The following is a 22,999-nucleotide window of genomic DNA, read 5'->3' on the forward strand; positions in this document are numbered from 1 at the left end:
GGCTGCACCATCCCTTAGCCCAGTGATGGCGAACCTATGACACGCGTGTCAGAGGTGACACGTGAACTCATTTTTTTGGTTGATTTTTCTTTGTTAAATAGCATTTAAATATATAAAATCAATATCAAAAATATAAGTCTTTGTTTTACTATGGTTGCAAATATCAAAAAATTTCTATATGTGACACGGCACCAGAGTTAAGTTAGGGTTTTTCAAAATGCTGACACGCCGAGCTCAAAAGGTTCGCCATCACTGCCTTAGCCGGTAAAGACACGCAGCGTACAGACTCTGAGGAGATGGTTTTCAAAGAAGGGGACGAATAAGATGTGCCATACAGGGCACACCCCGCCCGGCACGCGTTGCCCAGCGGGGTCTGGTCTCAGGGTGTCCCAGCAGGACCTGGCAGGGCCGGAGCGAGGGCTTCATCCTGCATCAGCTTTCTAAGTGCGCTCCTTCAGCAGAGCCCTCTCCTGGCCCAACAAGGACCTCACACAGATACCTCCAGGCCCCAGTGGGTGACCAAGCAGATGTCCCAGTTTGCCAATATGGGGCCAAACCAGGACGAGCTGGTCACCCTCTCAAAGTGCTGCCTGGGTACACAGGGTGGGTGGGAAGTAGCCCACCTCCCAGGGGGAAATACAATCACGTGGGTTGCCCCCCCACCCCCCTCGGAGACCCTGCTGCAAAACACTCAAGGGGTGAGAATTTCTAGATGGAATGTGGCCTCTGCCAGAAACCTCAAGCCAAGGCTGGAGCACAAGGCCCAGAGGAGTGGGCAGCGCCACCCTCACCATGACCATTACCAGCTCCCAGTCTCTAAATGCCTGTGCTTTTCCTGTTAAGAGCCCTCCCAGCACTGAGCGCTGTGCTGGGCACAGGGAAAGGGCCTTGCTGACCAAAGAGCGGCACCCGAGGACACAGCTGGGAGCCCTGAGGCAGCTACTTTCCCTCTCTGGGCCTTGGTGTCCCCTCCTCCCCCATACCCCTAGGCCAGTGGGTCCCTTCTAAGGGAGCTCCGTACATTAAGTGTTTCGTGGCTTATAAAACATTATTCATACTTAGAGTGGTTTAACATGGGTATTTTTACATTTGTCATTTTGCTATTTATTTTCTTTTTTGTTACTAATCCTCACCCCGGGATATTTTTCCCATTGATTTTCAGAGAGAGTAGAAGGGAGGGGGAGGGACAGAAAGAGAAACATCTATGTGAGAGAGACACATTGATTGATTGCCTCCCCATTTCCTAGTTGGGGAAAGAGGCTCAGAGAGGTTAAATAACTTGCTCAGATCACAACAGCTCAGCAGTGGAGAAGCCAAGACCAGCACCTGGGCCTGCTGCCTCATAGCCTCCGGGTACACAATGTTCTGGAATCATTGTGGCTGTTACTGCTGACTCGGTTACAGCTCAGCAGCCCAGGGCAGCTGTCCCAGAAACCTCAAGCCAAGGCAACCAATTGATGTGTCTCTCTCATATTGATGTTTTTTCCCCCTCTCTTCCACTCTCTCTAAAAATCAGTGGGCCCAGCCGGCATGGTTCAGTGGTTGAGTGTTGACTTAGGAACCAGAGGTCATGGTTTGATTCCCAGTCAGGGCATATGCCCGAGTTGTGGGCTCGATTCCCAGTGTTGGGCATGCAGGAGGCAGCCGATCAATGATTCTCCCTCATCATTGATATTTCTATCTTTCTTTCCCTCTCTCCCTCTCCTTTCCTCTCTGAAATCAATAAAAATATTTTAAATAAATAAAAATGGAAAAAATATCCTTGGGTGAGGATTAACAAAAACCTCAGACATGCAATCCAACAAAATAATTACTTGGTTATGTGTAAGATAAAGGAATAGAGCTATTTAAAAGTCCGCTGTCAGTAATGGAGAGGCCTGGCTACCTGAGTGAGGGCATTCACGCTGCTCCCCGCCGCCAGGAGGAGCTGCACACAGTCAGGGTGGATCCCTTCAGCAGCGGCGTGCAGGGTGGTCAGACCTTCCTGAAACACACGGGGGGGGGGGGGGGGGGGGGGGCGGGGGGGGGCGGGGGAGAGGTTTGGGGAGGGCGGGAGGCTGAGGCCAGGACCTGAGACCAGAGGACACCCTCTTGCCAGGCTCCAGGGCTCCGAGCTCTCCACTGCCCTGCTCCTAGGACAATGGCCCCATTATCTGCGGTTCCCTAATCCCGCCCCTGACTGTCTCACTCTGAGGGACGGGTGGTCCATTCACCCCCTCCGCCACCCCTCTGCTCAGGCTCTCCTGCCCTCCAAGCAGCCTCACCCCGCTCTCTGTCCATTCCCTCCTCTTCCAGGAAGCCGCCCCTGCCCATCCTGGTCACCAGACTCCTCCCTTCTGTGAGCACACACCCTGGGCATGGCTTCCTGGCAACCCCTCCTGCCTGGTGCCCCACTAAGCCTGGAGTTTTGTGCCCCGGCTTAGCTTTTCCTGGCAGGCTGTTGGGTTAAGAACATATCCTCAGCTGCCAGCTTTAGGACCGCTATCGGGGAAAACCATGGGCTGTGGGTTCCTTGAAGGCAGAGAGTGAGTGTCAGCCATTTCTGCATCATCCAGGTGGCAACTCACCACATTCCTCTCCTCCAAGTCCAGCCCGATGTCCACAAGTTGCTGCAACACAGCCAGGTGGCCCCGGCCGGCGGCCAGGTGCAGAGCCGTGTTCCCCTCCTGCAAGAACCGGCTGGTAGAATCACACGTCTTCCAGGCTCTGAGGGCCTGCAAGAGCCACCCCTTGTTTTATAGACATGGAGACCGAGGTCCAGAGAGGGGAGGTGACATCTCCAGGGTCACAGAGCAAGTCCATGACAAGCTGTGGCCCTGAATGCCGGGCCAAAGCCATCCTGCTCCTGAGAACTGTGCCAAAGACTATAACCAGGGCACAGTCCTGGTCTCTCTTTTTTGGACAGACACATACTTAAAAAAAAAAAAAAATCCCTACTTTCCATGCTCCTGTCTAAAACTGGCCCCTCCCTGGGGACTGCAGACCACCCACCCTCCTTCTGCTCAAGGCCAGGACCCCAGCCACTGCCGCCTTGCCTTTTCCCAAGACATTATTAGCTTCTCATGGAATACTGTGGCCCACCCTGACCCCACATTTAAAACTGGAACCCCACCCCTGTCCTCCCGATCCCCTCATCCTGCTCGACGTTTCCTTCTTCTCCATAGCGCAGCCGGCCTTCTCAAACCCTTAGCATTTCCTTGTATCCCATGCTCGTGGCTTATTGTCTGACTCTATTGGCAGAACATCAGCACCACGGGGTGGGGGAGTTCTGTCCATTTTGTTCTCTGGTTCCCCCGAGCGCCTAGAATAGGGCCCGAGCACACGGCAGACTCTCAATAGACATTTGTCCAATGAGTAAATAATGTGATGGGAGCTTCCCATTTGCCTCCTGGCACTTGAGAGCCAGAGGCCTGGCAGTCGCCTCACATGTGAGAAGTCCAACGGTGACCGTGACGGAACCAGAGGCTCCATGCGGCAGGGCAGAAGGCACATGTTCTCTGTATGAGAAGCCCCACGAGGGCAGCCTGCTTGGGGTTCTCCTTAAAGGGACCTCACTACGAAGGACAGCTGGAAGGAGGGTGCAGGGCCCCAGCCAAGGGGAGGACAGCCGGAAGCGGCCAGAGGTAAGTATGTCCCTAAAGAGGAACTGCAGATGGAAGACCAGGGCAAGGTCCCCTGAGGGACCACAGAAGCTCCAGAAGGGAAGATGTAGCCTTGGCCATTCCTCACACCCCAAAGGCCCCTGGGGCACCTCTCGCTGAACCAGTCCTAAGGGCCTCCTCGCTCAGGCTCCTTCCTCGCGCTGGCCTGTCTCACTGCCTTCATGAGGGGTGGACATTCCCATTTAAAGGACACAGATCTTTAAAGGGCCCGAAGAGGATGTGAACATATACCAAAGCCAAAGCAGTACTTAAAAGAGTTAAAAACATGCCTCGCTTCCCCATCGTAGATCCACACGTACATAAAACAGCTATAACTATCTTCTGGGATCAAAGGTGAAACATTTACATTTCTTTTATGATGACAGTTATATCATATTAACAAACAAAAAAACAAGTTTTAAAAATCCCAACAGCTTTGTTCTGCTTCTCTCCCACCTCTCTGCAAATGTGCATTTAGCGGCCTAGTCAGCTCTCCACAGCAACGAGGATCAGGCTGGGAATGTGGCCATCGTGTGAAGTCTCCGTGACCAAAGAAATGCAAATGCACTGACATGTGCCCCCAGCTAGCAGGGCAGGGCTTTCTTCTTCCTTCTGGGCTATAACTATCCACATCCTGCCCTTTGAAGCCGCAGGTGGCAGGGACCTCTAAAAGGGCACTTGAATTCTGTGTGGGCAGGACAGGGGGCTCAGAGGCAGGAGAGCCAGGCGATAGAGGCGTGGCCTGGGGCCCATGACCTCTGCCCTCTGCAGCGGGGATGCCCAACCTCTCCACCTCTGTGTACCCAGTGGAATCAATCACTTCCTCTGGATGCTCAAAGCCTCTCTACCATCACAGCACCTGTGGCATAACGTGTGTTGTCACCATTATGTCATTGTATTGTCTGACAGGTGGGATAGCAGGAGTCAGACTTTCAGTAGCCCAGAACCTTGAAAAGCTCTCTTTGCTGCCCTCCCCAGATGAAATACAAAATGAAAATATTCCTCATCTGAGCACTCAGGACTTCACAGGGGTGTGCAATTTTAAATGCTTCTTTCTAGAATTTCTGATAGCAGGCTTCTGAGCAAGTTCATCAAAGCTGGGCTAGTTGGGCCGGCATAGCTCAGTGGTTGAGCATCGACCTATGAACCAGGAGGTCATGGTTCTATTTCTGGTCAGGGCATATGCCCCGGGTTGCGGGCTGATCCCTAGTAGGGGCGTGCAGGAGGCATCCAATCAATGATGAAACATCTGTCTCATCATTGATGTTTCTATCTCTTTCTCCCTCTCCCTTCCTCTCTGAAATCAACAAAAATATATTTTAATAAAAAAAAAAAAAAGCTGGGCTTTTCTCGTTCTCTGGCTTTGGTGCTCTTGCTCTCCCGGGCCCTGAGTGCAATCTTCTTGCCTCCTGAGTAATGAGTCCTGGCAGGGGCTGTCCTCTCGCCCTCTCTGTAATCCTGCTTCCTGGCTCAGTGCCGGGCACAGAACACAGACATTTCCAGCCATGTTTCCAAAATGAAGGAAAGCACCCTAATCGGAGTCTCAGGACCCCACTCAGCCTTTTCATCCCAAAGGATGAATGCAGACAGATGAATGCAGTGCAGACCTGAGGGTTCAGTGCCCCAGGGCGCAGCCCAGTGAGAGGAGGAAGCACAGAGCTAGGCATCAGGATGCCGGCTCCAAACCCAGCTTGGCCTTGGCCTCGCTGTGTGACCCAGGCTAAAGCAGTCCCCTCCCTGGCTCTCAGTTTCCACATCTGTGAAGTGAGAAGGTTGAACTGGCCCCCGATGAAGATGCCTTCCAGTTCTAAAACCCTGCGATATATTTGTCTATGAGCTCTCTGGCCCCTAGCATAGAAACAGGACTCCTATTCTGACCAAGCACGTTAATCAGAAGATTAAAAACCGAGTTCATCTCTTTGTTAGGAGCATTGTTTAGAATCTGCTGCAACATATTTGCCTAATGCAGCGGTTCTCAACCTGTGGGTCGAGACCCCTTTGGGGGTCGAATGACCCTTTCACAGGGGTCGCCTAAGACCATCGGAAAACACATATATAATTACATATTGTTTTTGCGATTAATCACTATGCTTTAATTATGTTCAATTCATAACAATGAAATTGGGGGTCACCACAACATGAGGAACTGTATTAAAGGGTTGAGAACCACTGGCCTAATGATTTGCAATGGTCCATTGATACGAGTCATTTGCAGGGTAGTCCTTCCAGTCCCCATCCCTCACTCCTCAGATTCGTGAAGTGCTCCCTCCTCAGTGCTCTCACCCTACTTTTGCCGTAATCACTGTAGCTTACTAAACCTCAAAGAAAGCAAATGACCACAGGAGGGTGGCTACCATCCCCCTAACTCTTCCCACACCCCCAACAACAGATGTTCCCAATGGAATCACAGTCCGCTCATACCCACCCCGGGCAGCGCTGCCAACCAATCCAATTTGCCATCCTGACTCCCCATATAAGATTGTAGCTCTTTACTAGGATTGTGGCACTGCGTTCCTTGAGTAAGAAACTGTCTCGGGCATCTCTGTGCCCCTCATCTGTAGCACAGAGTTGACCCAGAGAGTGTGCCCAAGAAACGCCTGCTGGATGGACATCGGACACACTCTGGTCTTTGGGTTCCTGCCCCTCCAGCAAGTTAGAGGCAGAAGTAGCCCAGATGAGCTGCCAGCGCCCACCCCTCTGGAGCCCAGCACCTGGGACCTGCGGTCACAGTACCTTGTCTTTGACACTGTGGTCACAGCCAGAGCCCACCAGGAAGTCCAGAGCCTCCAGCTGCCCGTGTGCAGCCGCCAGGTGAAATGCAGTCCTTCCCAGCTGATGGGGGGGGAGAAGAGAGTGAACTTTTACGCTCTGTCCCCCGGCCTCTATTTCCCCAACCACACCGGGCTTGCAGTGGCTTATCCTGACCCAGACACGCTCCCCTCTCCTGGCCCCCACACACCCAACTTCCCAACAAGACCTCACTAGGGGGGTCCCTCCCCTACTGACACCCTCCTGTGGCTCCCGGCTGCCTACTGAGAAAGGGACAGAGTCCTGAGGCTGGTGGTGGAGAGCTTCATGAGGGACCCCAGCCCTCTGGCTTTCACTCGCAATATTCTGACCCACCTGATCTCACACACAAAGGGCCCTTTTCCACCTCTAACTCTCTAGGATGCTCTCTCCTCCGTTTGGAACAGCCCCCTGCTTTCCAATCTTATTGACAGAATTCAGTTCATCCACCAAATGCCACCTCCTCCAGGAAGCAGAAAGCAGTGGCTTCCCTCTCTAACATGTCTAGTCCTTATCAGAGCCTCTCCGACGGAACTAACCATATTTCTGCTGTGTCTTGCTCATTTGTGCCCTAATGTCCCTTCTAGACCCACAGCTCCCTGAGGCGGGGTCCAGTCTGCACCAGCCATAGCTCCAAGGACACACCTGAGGAATGGGCACGAGTGGCCCTAGGAGCCCCCGGCCCAATGGAAGGGACAGGCTGGATGCCACCCTCACCTTGTCAGCACGGTCCAGGGCCACGTCCTCCAGGTCTTCCATGATGAAGGCCAGCACCGGCACGTGGCCTTTCTGGGCTGCGCAGTGCAGTAAGGTTAGGCCGTCCTGAAACAAGCCCAGGGTGGTCCCTGCAGTCTGGAACGGAGACCCTTCTCACGCACTGTGAGGAAGGGGGTCTCCTGGCCCCACAAGCACGTCAGTGAGGGAGGTTTGCAAATGCTGTGTTGACAGCCCAGAGCCTCTACCCTGGCCTCCCATTGCAGTGGGAGTGTTTAAAGCACTGCTTTTCAAATAGATTGCAACCATCAAGGGGTCATAAAAATCAATAGAACAATGTCTTACATCTTGACGGTGGTTTGGGTTATACAGGAACAGCTTTTGTCAAATCTCAGAGAGTATAAGTTTAAGATTGGTGTATTTCCTTGTATGTAAGGAAATTGAACCCTACTTAATGATACGCACGCTGAAGTATTTAAAGGAAGTACACTACTGTCTATAATTTTTTCAAATTCATCCAAAATTTATAAAGAACTCTAAAAACTCATCAATGAGAAATTAAACAACACAATTATAAAATAATTTGGACATCAAAGTATAGGGGAGGCAAATAAGCACATAAAAAGATATCTGACATCATTGGTTGTCATTGAAATGCAAATTAAAACCACAAAGAGTTTCCAACAATAGATTATGGAAAGGGGAAAATGCTAACATTACAGTGGAGAAACCTGGCTGTCTCTACTTTAACTATCTGATGAAGAGTGATATTGTGGTTTATAATTAGAAATATATATTTGGTCTTTATCCCTCTTCCTTGAACAGAGCTCCTAAAACCTTTGAGATTTCCTAAGTGGTGAAAGCGTTAAAGGTGTCTTTTATTATGTTAATGAGGTAACTGTAAAAAAAAACAAAAAAAAAAAACAAACCTAGGTAACGTCAGGTTGGGGCCTGGTTGCCTGGGGAACCAACCTTGATTAGAAGGTTGAAACTGTCCCTGACATGCAGGGATGGAGAAGACCAAAGGTTGAGCCAAGCACCAATGGCCAAGGATTGCCTCACTCATGTCTACATAACGAAGCTCCACAAAGACCCAAAAGGAGGGGGTTCGGAGAGCTTCCAGTGGGTGAACCACAACGCATCCATGTGCTGGGCCCCACACTCCACGAGGACAAGATGCTCCTTTGTTCGGGACCTGACCCTGTTAGGGATGAAAAGGGGGCACGTGCTAACCTGACAAGCTCAGAGAAGGCCTGCGTGGTGACCTTGCAAACTCAGAGACCTAAAGTAACCACGAAGGATGGTCTGAAATGAAAGCTTTTTAAAATAAAAAGCAGTTTATGATGGGTAGTCATGTCCTAGGCCTGTATCTTCCCTGACAAAGATCAACTTTGACCTTAACTGAGCCTATTGTCTTTTTGCATCTACGATGATACATACGTTTGGAATGTCAGGGTAACTTCCCTTTTTCCAGACCCCTTAGGGCACAACCAATGCACCGGGAGGAGACCACAGAGTCCCTCACTGTTACTGTTCTCCTGCTAATTGTTGACTGCTAACTAGCCTGTGCCCACCTTGTAAAAGAAGCATGTGTCTATCATTTTACTTTTTATCCAATCCCAGAGGTTTCCCAGCTTTGCTTTCTCCCACCTCTCTAATCTATCACCAATGGATTTCATGTAACTCACTTACATCTCCTCTTGATTGTAGTGTATAAAACAAAGTGCAAAAGTGCCATTCTCGGCAGCATTATCTCAATCCATTGAGATTCTGCTTCCTGGCAATTGTCACAGTTGGCTCAAATAAACTCACAAAAATTCTTCACAGGTTTGAATGTTTCTTACGTTAACATTATGTATCTCTTCATCTGGCTAGTGATTCATATCCTTTAATATACCCTTATAATAAACAAGTAATCTAGTAAGTAAATGTGTTTCCTGAGTTCTGAGAGCTGCTCTAGCAAATTATTCAAACCCGGGGAGGGGTTCGTGGGGAGCCCAAATAACAGGCGGGACTTGGGACTGGCGTCTGAAGTGGGGCAGTCCTGCAGGGCTCAGCCCTCAGCCTGTGGGTATGATGCTGTCTCCTGGTAGATGGTGTCAGAATTGAGTTAATTTGGTGGGACCCCTGTCAGTGTCTGTGGAGACTTGAGTTAATTACTTGGTGGCATGGAAGAACCACACACATAGGAACTGGTGGCAGAACTGGATCAACGTAACATTGCCAGTGACCAATCATGGTGGTGTCATCTGCCCCCTGATAGCAGGAGGTGAGGAAGGAACTTGACCTCTGTGGTCTCCTTCCCAAAATTCTGTCAACCCAATCTAATCATCAGACAAGCCAAAATGAAGGACTTCCTACGAAATACTTGACGGGTGCTCTTCAAAAGTGTCAAAGTTGTGAAAAACAAGGAAAGATTGAGAAATTGTCACAAGGTTAGAGGAGACTAGGGAGACAAGACGACTAAGTGCACTGTAGAATATTAAGGTTTTTTAAAAAAACTGATGAAATTTGAATGCAGTCTGTAGTTTAGTAAAACTTGAAATGTCACCAAGTTTTGGTGACTGGCAAGGTACTGATGACCTCTGACCCAGGCCACAGCTCATCTAACAGTGAGATGAGTTCCTTTGGGGAGGACCTTGAACAAGGGATTGAAAGTAAGACTGGTGGACTGTTTGCAAAGATGGCTGCTACAACTCTCCCCGCCCCCCCTTGGCAACACCTTAAGTCGGGGGGGGGGGGGGCGGGGGGGCTGTACTGCTCTTCTCAAGGGAAGCCAGCTCTCTCATCCCCCCAACCTAAGCTGGCTTTGAGCAATAGAATGAGGTGAACACACTATCATGTGACTTTCCAGCCTTGGCCTCAAGAGACCATGCCACTTCCACCCCTGCATTCACCCATCCTTGAAAGAAATGCTAAAATCTCAAGCAGACGTCTGACAGAAGTGAAATAAAATGTTCTTTTCCCATCCAAATCCCTGGACCCCTGAAGTCTAAGGACCCAGGTTGAGAAGCCCTGGCTGACAGCATGTGGCCAAGATGTTTTCATCTTCTTTAGAACCACTGTGCAGGGGTTCCAGGCACTCTACCTGCTGGGCCCTCCCCCTTCAAACCACAGCGCACACCAGTGACAGCGAGGGACTGCTGGGCTCCCTGACACTGCCCCAGATAATATATGCACAGCACTGCACGTGCTCCTCCCACGGCTCGGGGGGGGGGTACCAGCAACCCCAGTTCCAAAGGGAAAAACTGAGATTCAGGGGGTAGACTAACTTGCCCAAAGATCCCAGAGTTTGGTAACCAGTGCTTTCTCCTACCCTGCCTCCCTGAGCACAAGGGAGGCAGCGTCCCACCTCCCTCTCATTTAATCTTCCTACCACCCTCTGAGGGTGTTACTCGTATTCCTCTTCTGTGAATGAAGAGGCTGGTCAGACAACTGGGGGCTGTCATAGCATCTAGAGTGGTAAAGGATGAGGGGATCAGAAGAAAGAGGGGTTCAATGTTGATGGAAGAGGCACCTCTGGCCCTTCTCCAAGTGCCAGTGGGAGCAGCGATGGTCCCAGTTTCACAGGGTTGAGCTCAGCTGGGTTTTTAGGAGGCAAACTGGGGCAGGCAGAGGCATGTATGTGGGACCAAAGGGAACAGCGATAGGCAGGTGTCAGAGGTGGGGCACACCTGTGCAGTTGGGTCAGGGGACGGAGGGGGCAGGGGCAGTGGGGTCCCGCGGGCTGCCAGTTGAGGCCTTACCTTGTTCTCACAGTGGATCTTGGCCCCTGAGTTGACCAGGATCTGAAGAATCTGTAAGTGGCCAAACCAGGCAGACAGGAGAAGTGCATTCATCCCAAACTAGGGGAGAGGACATGGAGGGAAGGAGAATGTGAGGAGGTGTGGCTGCTTTGCGAAGTCACACAACCGTAAGAGACCGTAAGTGCCACCCAGGCCAAGGAGCGCCCAGCTTTAGGGATTTAAAGTCCAGGACATTTTTAAAAATAGAGGCTGATATACTATTGCAAACTTTCAGGGTAGGGGAGGTTGCTGAATAAAACAGCTGCCATCTACTGTCACCATCATTTCATAAAGAGAGACCATTTTAACACAAAAAATTTGGAGGGAGCCAATCTCAGAATATACTCTTTCCAAATACAGCTTTTAAAAAACATGTTTTTTATTGATTTTTAGAGAGAGGAAGGGAGAGGGCGAGAGAGATAGAAACATCCACTGACTGCCTCTTGAACGCCCCCTAGTGGGGATCAAGTCCACAACGTGGGCATGAACCGGTGACCTCCTGTTACATGGGTCGAATGCTCAACCGAGCCACACCAGCCAGGGCAATATTTAATTTTAGACTCTTAAATGTATCCCTATCATATGTCATTGTCAGATGCAGCCCCTTCCACAAACCTGTAGAGCTAATTTTGTAGATCCTGCTACTTTTCAGTGCTCAGCAATGTGCTGCTTGCCAATTTGCTAGTCTTTGTGCAAATTGTTGGTTAAAGGATTAGACAGGACAGGGCCCTGTGGCACAGCAAGAGAGACCTGCCTTCTGGTGACTTTACTAATCCACTCAGTTATCTGCCCATATCTCTCCCTGCCCACATGATAGCAGGAGGAACTGAAAAGGCTCTCTGAGCATTGAAAGGCCCTCGAAGATGGAGAGATCTCTATGACTGGACAAGGGGTAAATGGGAACCACTGCAGTGTCAAAGCCTCTAAAGACTTAGACTCCCTGCCCATCTGCACCTGCCCATCTGCACCTGCGCATCTGCATTTGTTTTACATTACTTAATAGAGCAGTTTTAATGTGTTAGTTGATAACAGTCTGAACATTAATGTCTCAAACAATCTAGTTGGGAAGACAGGAACCAGATAATTATCATCCAGTCAATAGTCATTGAAATTCATCCTGTCCTGAGAGAAGGACTCATATACTGACTGCTTTGAGGGGACTTTTCAGAGTAAAGGTTGCATACAGGTTTGTTTTGGGTGGGTTTGTTTTGTTTTGTTTTTTTTCCAAAAACAACAAAATGCAAGAGGGGATTTAACACAAACAGAAGATATTTTTTCTGTCTCATTGCCACAAGCCAAACTCTCTTCAGCACCAGGTTGAAGAGAGGGAGGCTAGCTAGCCACTGCAGTAACTACACATCTGATTCCAAACGCTTCAGGCAATTGTTTAACCTTGGCAACAACAGCTGCTCATAGATCCAGAGTGAGCATCCTCACCCTGAGACAGACAGACAGACAGACAGACAGACATGCACACACAGACACGCCTCCATAGGGGTCCCGTACCGCATCCTCATCATCCACAGCAGCCTCATGTTCCAGGAGCAGCCGCACAGCTTGCTCGTGCCCTGCACCTGCGGCCCAGTGCAGGGCCACCCTGTTCACCTGCCAGGAGTGAGAGGAATCCTGTGAGGCACTGGCTGGCTGCCTGGCCCACCTCCACACCTTCCCCACCACCAGGCCAGGAAGCTGGTCTACAGCACGAGAGGCCTTTGCTGGCTCTGGTGACCAGTGACTGGGGCCCCAGCTGCATCCTGGTCCCTTCCGCCTCCAAAGGGCAGCAGCTGAAATGCATGTAGTAAAACACAACAACCAGATCCATCTGTCCCCCACCTGCAACTCTTCACAGCTCCCCACTGCTCTTGGGACAAACTGCATGGCCTGGCCCTGCCTACCACTGCTTCTCAGAAATGCCAGCTTCCCCACTCTAAGTCTGTTCCTGTGGCCTGTGGCTTTTCTCCAAGTCCCTGAGGGTCCCTGAGGGCCTGGGTTCTGTCCCCTCTTTCCCTGAGAATGGGTCTGAAGGCTCCTGACCCCCCACCTAGTTCTCACACCACCTTGGCGGTTTATGATGGCATCTGGCCCTCGGCACATCCGAGCAGGCCTGGTGGGAGCCAGTGTCCCTCCATAGTTTTCTGCTTGTGAGGTGACAATGAAAGAAACACTAATTTTCGGAGTGGTGTCTCCGCCTGGAACACTGTCCTTCTTCACTGGCTCCTACAAAAACACCTCTTCCTCAAGAAGCCTCCCCGTCCCTCAGGTGGGACAGACCCCTCCGACCCCCATGGAGCTCAATTTCTCACAGTGGGAATGAACTGTTTGTGATACTCAGTTTAATGTCAGTCCTCCCCCACTAGACTATCAGCTCCAAGAGGACTGCATCATGGGTTTTGCTCTCTCCCTAGAACCTAGCACAGTGCTGGCACGGAGTAGTAAGCCCTTAATAAATACTTATTGATTGAATGAATCAATGAATGAGTGAATGAGTGAATGGCATTAGCATCCTATCATCCAACAAATCCATGCTTCCTTGCTAGTGCTTGTCCAGGAGTTGAGACCAAGGCTCCAGCCATCAATAACTCGCCGTGTGACCTAAGTTTACTTGCTGCGCCGTCTGTGCCTGCTCTAAAATATGAACAGGACTAACACCTTCTGCCCGCCTCCCTGAGTGAGGATCACCAGGAAACAGGTGGATGAGTGCTCTGAAAACCTCAGAAATCCTGTTACTATTACTGAGTCCCAGAAAGGCTCTGGAGACCCAGGTCATACCCTTGTCGTGTCACCCGGACAGAGCAGCCTCTGCTGCGGTCAGAAATCCTACATCCAACCTTTTCAGCCTCTACTGACTAGCACCCAAGCTGGCATCTCCTCTAAGGTGCTCCTGACAGCCAGAGCCCCGAGGCGGGGGATGCTACCCCGGTGGTACTCAGGCCTATCCTCAGTGTCCCCCACCAGAAGGAATGGCTTTGCCCTCTGTCCTCTTCCCCAGCAGGGCTGTGGACCGCCTCACCTGCAGCCTTCCCAGAGGCCTGATCAGCTGGGCTGATCTGCCTCCCAGCCTGGTCTTTGAGTCCCTGAGGGCAGGCGGGGGCCCACAGCAACTTGACACATTCAGTGGCCCTCAGAGAATTGAGCTGAACGGCTGCCTCATGCATGCTCAGCCTCTCTTGGTCTGGTCTCTCTTGGTCTCAAACCCCTGGACTTCTGACCTCAGGCATCACTCCACCTTTGTCCCTCCAGGTTCTGCTCCTATCTGCCTATCTGTCAGCCTCTGACTCCTGACCTTCCTTGGGTATGCCTTTCAGATGGGTCACAGTATCTATATTATAAAAGGTCTGTAGCCCTAATGACCGGCGGGGGGGGGGTGGGGGGGGGTGGGGGGGGTGGGGGAGGGAGACTGAGGCCTCACCCCAAGTCAGGGTCAGGATTCTGAGCCAGACTTGGGCAATTCCAGAACTTATCCTATATAATAAAAAAGTAATATGCAAATCGACCGAATGGTGGAACAACTAGTCGTTATATTGCAATGGGGCGCATGGGTGGGCGGGGCTGTAAGCATGACGATTCACTTGCTGGGCTTCTAGTCTATAATAATAGAAGCATAATATGTTAATTAGACCAGACAGCCCAACAATCTTCCGGACATCCTTCTGGACAACATTCAGGATGAAGCCGGGGCTGCGAGGGCTGAGGCAAGCTACCATGGCTGTGAGGGCCAAGCCCCTTGCACGAATTTCATGCATCGGGACTCTAGTAACTTATAAGAGTACTAGAGACCTGGTGCACAAAATTCGTGCACTTGGGGGGGGAAGGGGGAAAGGGGGCCCTCAGCCCGGCCTGTGCCCTCTCACAGTCCAGGAGCCCTCGGGGGATGTTCAACTGATGGCTTAGGCCCGTTCCCTGCAGTTGGACATCCTTAGCACTGCCACGGAGACGGGAGAGGCTCCTGCCACTGCCACTGCGCTCGCCAGCCATGAGCCTGGCTTCTGGCTGAGCAGCACTCCCACTGTGGGAGCGCACTGACCACCAGGGGGTAGCTTCTGCATCGAGTGTCTGCCCCCTGGTGGTCAGTATGCAATATAGCGACCAGTTGTTCCACCATTTGGTCGATTTGCATATTACTTTTTTATTATATAGGATAAGTTCTGGAATTGCCCAAGTCTGGCTCAGAATCCTGACCCTGACTTGGGGTGAGGCCTCAGAGACCTTGAGACAATGTGGACAACCTGCAAATGCAGATGCAGATGCAGACACCATAAACTCTCCCTCCTGGGGGGAGGCGTCCCTGCCACACTGTCCCCATCCCTCCGGAGCAGGAGGAGCCTGTTTACATACGTGGTTTCTGGCCCTAATGTTGACTCTGCTTCTGATCAGCTCCTTCATCCTCCCGATGTTGTTCCTGCGGGCAGCCTCGTGGAGCTGCCTCTCCAAAGGAAGCACTGTGGGGAGAAAAAGGGAAGTGGGGTGAGAGTGAGGGTCCCACACTGCAAACAAGGTGCAGTGAACAGCCCCTCCCTGGCCCTGAATGTTTCCTGGGCTGAGGTCTTCCAAAGGAATGGAGCGTGAGGGGGATGCCATATGTCGGGACTTCCCCAGACAGCTTGTGTGTCCTTCTAACTCACCACAGGTCCACATGGCCAGGACTCAGCCAAACCCTGAACATGGGAGACCATGGGTAAGACCATCCGCAGAGCTAGGTGTGCACCCCTCACCCGTTAGAGGTGCCCCATCACCCAGGCTTCATGTCTGCTCTCCCAGAGCTGCTCTTAAGAAGGGAATGGAATTCATTCCCCTGGAGTTCACAGCTGTGTTTTTCACAGCCCTGTATAGAAAGCAGCCAGGAGCTACTGAGTCCTCTGCTGCTCCGGGCCCTGCGGAGGCCAGGGGCATGCTCACCTGGCTTCTGTCTTCATCCTTCCACCTCTTCTCTCCTCTCCCAGCTAGGGGGCCTTCTCTGCAATCTCTCTGCACACCTCTCACCCTCATCATGTACCTTTACTTCAGTCTCAGCTAGAGAGAACCTCAGAGCTCCCTGCCAGCTCCTACATGGGCAGTGGTGGACTCAGAGGGTTAGTGGCCATGTCAGGAGGGAGCAGGCCTGGTGAGCCCCATGCTGCTGTCATCCTGACTGCTCTCGGCTTGTGAGGGTGTCTGAGCTCCCTGGCTGGACCTCAAGGTCCTTGCGGGCCCTGGCCACACCGGGCCCTTTCCAATCCACCTACAGCTCACAGCAGGCCCAAAGCTGGGCCCGGGGGGGGGGGGGGGGGCCCAGAAAACTCTGCTTCCATGAGTGACACCAATAATCCCCAGACTAAGAGATGCCCGTCCCTCCTCCAGAAAAGCTTGGACACACGGGCACAAATATTCCCTGGCCCTTTGTGCAGCCATTACAGGAGGTAATCTTGTGGTTTTATTGCTGCTAGACCCACATCCTGCATATGGTCCAGTGTGACTGTCTAAACCCATCTCTGTCTAGGGACAGGTGGCCAGCGATGCATTGAGGTGACAGACAGGCCTGCCATCAGTTTGGTTTGCCTGATAAATTCCACTTGGCTTCCCAGATGTGGGAGAGGGCCTTGGGCTTTCTGGTGCCTCACAAACACAACCTGCGGACCTCCGAGTAGCTGCCCCAGAGCAATCAGCTCCGGCTGAGTCATTGTCTGGCTGTAAGACTTAGTTACTTAATTATCCCGTGCCTCAGTTTCCTCATATTCTGAACGGGGACATAAGCTGCCCTCCAGGGTTATTGTAATGATTAGATATAAGATAAGAGAAGCCTCTAGCATGGTGTCTGGTAAGTAGTGCCACCATTGACATCACTATCATTCCTCCAAGACAAAAGATCAGAGATTAAATTCTGTGGCAGTGACAGGAGATTTGTGGGTGGTGGGCACACGGTGCAATATACAGATCTTGTTATATAGAAACCCACACCTGAAACCTATATGTTCATGTTGACCAATGTCACCCCAAGAAATTTAATAAAATAAATAAATAAATTCTGGTGGCCAAAGACCTGGAAGTGAGCCAGTGAAGCCCTAACCAAGGAAAGTACCTCCCTACCCACCTCCCTGCATTACTTTTCTCCATAACATCTCTCACCATGGGCAAATGCTATAGTCACATATTTAAGTTTACAGTCTGCTTCCCCCATTATAATATAAGCGCGTGATGGGACAGATTTTTGTCTGATTTGTTAATTACTATATCCCCAAATTCAGGCCCTGGCATGCATATATATGTGTGTAATTTTTAAAATAAATATATATTTTATTGATTTCAGAGAGGAAGAGAGAAGAAGATAGAAACATCAGTGATGAGAGAGAATCATTGATCGGCTGCCTCCTGCATGCCCCCTACTGGGGATCAAGCCCGCAACCAGGACATGTGCCCTTGACCAGAATCAAACCCGGGACCCTTCAGTCTGCAGGCCGACGCTCTATACACTGAGCCAAACTGGCCAGGGCAGCGTAATTTTTAAAATTTGGGCCCTGGCATATATTTGTTAAATGAATGAGAAACACACAAATCATTCAATCTCTTTGGGGCCTTGGAACTATAAAATACTGCCTCAGTTAAGACTCATTAGCCCCATGGCAAACCAAGCCGTAAGCTCAGGGGAAGGCAGCTTCCTGTCCATGCTTCAGGGGATGGAGAAAACACCGCCTTCCCAGCGAGGTCCACCTTGAGAGCTCCACCTCCCCACTGCGAAGGGCCTGCCTTTCCTGCAGTGAGGAGGCCCTTCTGGAAGGGCCCCTCTCAGACCGCAAACATCTCCAGGAAGCACTGGCTCCCAGCTTTTCTGTCCTTAACCTCTTGGCTGTAAACCCCCACCACCCAGGTTTGGGAAAGGAGCTGGCACCGCAGGTGTGAGCTTAGAGAAGCGGGGGTTCTAGGGCCCACTCTGCCACTTTCTAGCAGCAGGATCCTGGGCTAGTGCCAGGGAGTGTCAGTTTCTTCAGCCGTAACATTGCAGGAGGGTCAAGAGAAAGTGATCTGAAGGCATCCCTTCCAGCTCTGACTCCCTTTCTCGTAGCTGAAGCCCAGGGCCTGTAGGCTGGTTTGTGTTGGCAAACAGCCAGGAGTCCAAATGGGAGCAAGCCGACCCTGCACAGGCCAGATACAACTGAGTCTCCTCTCTTCCCTGCACCTCAGCCCATGCATCCTCTCTGTGGCCACATCAAATACACACGGCACTGTAATCCCTGGGCCTCTGCCCAGAATTCCATCCCACACTCCCCCATGCATCTGGCTGCACATTGTAAAGGTCCCAATCATGTGACCCTCTGTCCCAGGCAGAACCCTGTACCCTTTGAATTAACACCTTGATAGAGCCCCTCCCCCAGCTCATCCCCTGGAGGCCGCTGGCACCATCCTTCTCTCCCCTCTCCCAGCTGATGCCCACCTGACTGCTGCTACCTGGCCTTGGGACCCTGGCACTGGGCACACCATAGCTCCTCTCCTCTGGGTCTCAGTGTCCCCATCTGATGTGGTCACCGGGGCATGCTGGGGGCGCTGGGGTCACTTACTGACTGTGACCTTGGGCCCCTTATTTAACCACCCTGTGACACAGCTTTCTCTTCTGCAGAAATGGAGATGGCAGTAGGTCCCACCCGTAGGGCCGCCATGGAGGTCAAGGAGCGTGCCCGTCGCTCGGCCTGGCACAGAAGTGAGTTCTCAGTAAAGGATCGCAGCGCCGGCTTATTGCGAGCCAAGGTCTAGGCTCGTGGCAGTGTCCCCTCGGCCGATGCACGCTCCTCTCGGCGCCACAAAGGAGCCCAAGGCAGGGAAGGACACGTGGGCCGAGCCAATCCCAGCCGGGGTCGCCCCCGCGGGCGTGTGGGGGTGCGGGGGGTGCGGGAGATGCTCTGGTCCCCTGCCCGCCCCCGCCCCGGCCTCGCAGCGCCGCGGACTCACGGCCGTCGGTCTCCCAGGGCAGGTGCTCCTCCATGCCGCCGCTCGCAGCCCCGCGCTCGGCCCCGCGCCAGCCCACCAGCCGCGCATCCCCGGAGCCGGGCGGGAGGGGCGGGGAGGGGAGGGGGCGCGGAGCCGGGGCGGGGAGCAACCGGGTGCGGGCGGCAGCCGCTCCCCTGGACCCCTCCCCGCGCCTCGGCCCTTGGGGATGATGTGAGCTCGGCTCTGCGGCCTCTCCCCGCCCCTCGCTGCTCATCCCCCGCCCCGCATCCCAGACCAGGCTGCCGGTCCCTCCTGCGGCTCCCTGGACCTGGCCCACCACGCGTGTCGGGGAGGGGAGGGGCCGCTCTGGCTCCCCAGGTCCCCCTCGGGGTGTCTCCCTCCTCCCCGCCCCCCGCCCCCGGAGCTGTCCCAGCCTGCACGCCCCGAGGTGTGTGCAAGGCCTCCGGCAGGCCCCATCCTCGGGGACTGGGCCGGCTCTTAAGCCACAGAAGCCCCGGCAAGCGTATGAGAAGATGGCCAGATTCATTCATGATCCGAAACATACAAGTTCAAACGAGAATGAGATTTCGCTTGCGCCAGTTAGACCAGCAAACATGGGAAAGCTGGATAATGCCCAACGGTGAGGAGTGAAGAGCTGTCCCAGCCAAATCACTGCTGCTGCGAGCAGCCTGGGGCCACCGTTCTCAGAAAGTCTGGCAACAGTGAGGGGGAGTATGCACAGCGAACGGTGACTCTAACATCCGGCTCCTTCTGCTCCTCTTCACCTGTAAGGCCCCCGGCTGGAGGGAGGGTCTGCCAGGGGTTCCACCTGGTGGTCACTGCTGGTCCACCAGGGACCTCTCTCCCAGGTCCCTGAAGAGGAGGTGAGGCCCCAGCAGGGGTGGCAGGTTTCTCCACAAGATGCCCCCCACCCCACCCCAGGCTTTTCATTGTTCTTACTTTATATCTTGAGAAATTAGAGGGTTGTTTTTTGTTTTTGTTTTGTTGTTTAACAAAATGGAACCGACTTGTGTTTTGCACTCTGCCTAGTTGATGTCATGCTCCTTTGCTACTTGAGTGGCATTCTTCTGGAAAGGTGGCATCCCAGGCCCAGCCCCGACCTGCTGAATCAGAACCTGCATTTATTTATTTTTAATATATTTTTATTAATCTCAGAGAGGAAGGGAGAGGGAGAGAGAGAGAGAGAATCATTGATCAGCTGCCTCCTGCATGCCCCACACTGGGGATGGAGCCTGCAATCCAGGCATGTGCCCTGACCGGGAATTGATCCTGATTTATAGGTCGACCCTCAACCACTGAACCACACCGGTTTCAACAAGATCCCTGCTGATTCCTGTTTACATTAAAGTAGGAGAAGCACTGCTCTAGGCTGTCCATCCCAGCCCATTTTTTTACAGGCTTTTATTTCGGTATCTTCCATAAGCAGATCTAACCTCTCGCACTGTCATTTATTGAGCACCAGCTGTGAAGCAGCCACTGTGTCAGTCCCGTATCAGCATTATCTCATGCACTCTTTCCTCTTCCCCAACCCCCACCCTGTGAGGTGAATGCTGTTACCAGCCTCTTTTTCTGGGAAAACTGCCGCTCACAGGCACAAGACCTGAGGAGCCTCAGGCCCAAGGTCCCACAGCAAGTAAGTGGCCAATTCAAACACAGCACATAAGCTACACAACTGCTCTCACTGAGGGCCAGGCTGGGATGCCTGCTTCTGCGCACCCCCTGCAGGTAGATGGGCACATGCCAGTGTCAGGACACAGTCTGTGACCGTCCTGTCACCTGACAGTGGTGGGAACCTTCCCCTCAGAGCCCCAGGGCCACTCCCTGAGAGTTGGGGGTCTCTGCTCAGGGCTGCAGTGCATTCTGCTTGCTCTCCCTTCTAGATACTCTAGTTCTGGGCATCTCAAATTGGGGTGCCCATACCCTGGGGGTACACAGTCGTGGACAACAGGCACAGAAAACCACAGTTAAAACCTCAATTTTACATGATGCCTGAGGCAGAATGGAAAAGTTGCATTTTTTATATGTATTTTTCTTACTAATTTCAGAGAAGAAGGGAGAGGGAGAGGTAGAAACATCAATGATGAGAGATAACTATCCATCAGCTGCCTCCTGCACGCCCCTACTGGGGATTGAGCCCACAACCTGGGCATGTGCCCTGACCAGAATCAAGCCCGGGACCCTTCAGTCCGCAGACCGACACTCTATCCACTGCATCAAACAGGCTAGGGCGAAAAGTTGCATTTTTATTAGAACAAGCATGTTGTTGTTGTTGTTGTCGTTTTTACATACTGCATTCTTCCATTTACCACAAGAACAAACTGATAATAAAGACTATTTAAAAGAAATGCTGGACTCTAAAAAGGGTGGTGACAGCAACACTTCCCACTGCAGAATCACCGCCCACTTTCTCCAGTTAACATTGCTGTTCTTCCATGATACAGGCCAGGAGATGAAATAGAGAGCATGTCCTAATTAGCTAATGTAAGCTCTTAGGGTGGACCCATAAAACATGGCCATTGTTTTGTTAAGCATCTGCAACCTGCAGAATTCCTTAGCCCTGAGCTATGGTTTCTGCTCAGTATCTTAAAGCTGAGCTCAGACCCATCTGACTGCTCCTCGGGGCTGAAGTAGGTGCTAGTCATCAAAGTCTGGAATGTCATCACAGCAGTAACCCCGGGAGCCTTTGGATGCGCAGTAAGCGATGCGCAGGTGGTAAAATCCTGGCAGGAACACCGGGGTGCCAATGATCAGAACAGGAACGGCCTGGTCTTCTCCCCCTTTGAGGATATAGCAGGAACAGTACCTGGCAAGCGCGATGGCCTTACATGGAATCTTAGAGGGCTTTTCTTAAGCTGGAGGTCAGTGTAGCCATCCTCTGTGCTGGAGAGTCTTGGGTATTTCACTTTCCTACTGGGGATTCCAGTAGCCAGGTTGGTACGAGATGGCATCATAACACACTGACACGGCCACAGTCCCTTACCGGAGCGCCGTGCCAAATCATCCGCACGCCGACAGCCCGCTCACCATTGGAAACAGAGATGCTCATGATGTGAAGGAAAACCCCTATTCTGTAAAACTACTGTTTGGAATTCTCTGCTATTCTTTGGACGGCCTCTTATTCTGAAAAAGTAACTTTGTTTTCTAGCCTGCTTGAATAGTGGGGGCGATAAACTTAGCTATCTGACCTTGTAGGCCAGAGACTAGGTACACCCAATGCCATGCCAGGTGCATTTTTTAATTGGATAGAACTGTGTAGTTTTCAAGGCCGCCGCCAGCAAGCACACAAAGGGCCGGCTCTTCTATAAAAAGGGAAGTTCTGCTTGTAGCTTTGCTTAGAATTTGGATTCATTTCCCTAAGCCCGCCGCGGTGAATAAAGTGTAACTCCAAACTCTCAGAGCGCTATTTGGTTCTTGTCCGGTTTTCCTGTAACAATGACACGCCTCACCTGACTGCCACCTGCCCCACTCCGCCCAGACTGGGTCAGAAACAACCATGGTTTTACGGGTAAGAGTAGAGATACACTACCCCGTGGGTCACCTGGACAAGGCCACAGAGCTTTGGGTGTTCGCACTGCTCTATCCCTGGGAGTATTGGGAAGGAAATATTTGGCTCTGCCCTTTTCCTGTCCCTGCCAGGATGCAGAGCCCATTTCACCATGCATCTCCAACCCCCCCACACACACACGCACACATGCACACACGCACACACATACACACACACGCACGCACACACACGCCATCTTCATGTCTTTCCAAAGCAAGTAGTACCCAGCTTCACATATATGCTGCCTCCACCCCTTTGGCATCAGGGACTGTGGGGCTGAGGGATAAGAAGAACATGTAATTCAGAGACCACCAGGTTTGACATGGATGGACAGAGGGCCTGAGAGCACAGTGCTGGTAGGGGTGAGGGGGTGGCTCCAGGACCGGTGTGAGTCTGTGTGACAGAGGGAAGTGATTGACCTGAACACTGATTAGGAATAAGGAGGAAATATGAAGTTGAGGGAAACAGGTGAAAAACTTGCTTTGACTGTGGAAAAATAAGGCCCATTTCTGTCATGTATGAGCTCTACATAGTAACTTTGTAGCTTGGTAATGCATATGATTTCAAACGTCTTTTATATTAATCCTCAGGGAGGGGAAAAACAATAAAAT

General features: G+C 51.9%; 1 protein-coding gene and 1 pseudogene across 4 annotated transcripts in view; both read right to left on the reverse strand.

The window, feature by feature from the left end:
• ANKDD1A (ankyrin repeat and death domain containing 1A) overlaps nt 1-18,960 on the reverse strand; it is a 35,282-nt gene extending 16,322 nt beyond the window's left edge. For 2 of the 4 annotated variants that reach the window (XM_070420869.1, XM_070420860.1), the window contains exons 1-8: nt 18,845-18,960; nt 15,263-15,366; nt 12,434-12,532; nt 10,889-10,987; nt 7,146-7,280; nt 6,375-6,473; nt 2,568-2,666; nt 1,886-1,984 (exon numbers count right to left, since the gene is read on the reverse strand). In XM_070420869.1, coding sequence (XP_070276970.1) covers nt 1,886-1,984; nt 2,568-2,666; nt 6,375-6,473; nt 7,146-7,280; nt 10,889-10,987; nt 12,434-12,532; nt 15,263-15,366; nt 18,845-18,878 — 768 coding nt within the window. In that variant the 5' untranslated portion in view covers nt 18,879-18,960. The remainder of the gene's footprint in view (nt 1-1,885; nt 1,985-2,567; nt 2,667-6,374; nt 6,474-7,145; nt 7,281-10,888; nt 10,988-12,433; nt 12,533-15,262; nt 15,367-18,844) is intronic. The other 2 variants (XM_070420876.1, XM_070420885.1) reach the window with 2 other exon arrangements.
• Nucleotides 18,961-21,478: 2,518 nt separating this feature from the next.
• Nucleotides 21,479-21,795, reverse strand: LOC139002911 (transmembrane protein 230 pseudogene; annotated as a pseudogene).
• Nucleotides 21,796-22,999: the final 1,204 nt, after the last annotated feature.

Source organism: Myotis yumanensis, unplaced genomic scaffold (assembly GCF_028538775.1).
Source record: "Myotis yumanensis isolate MYYU_CA2020_CCGP unplaced genomic scaffold, mMyoYum1.0.hap1 SCAF_1, whole genome shotgun sequence".
NCBI lineage: Eukaryota > Metazoa > Chordata > Mammalia > Chiroptera > Vespertilionidae > Myotis > Myotis yumanensis.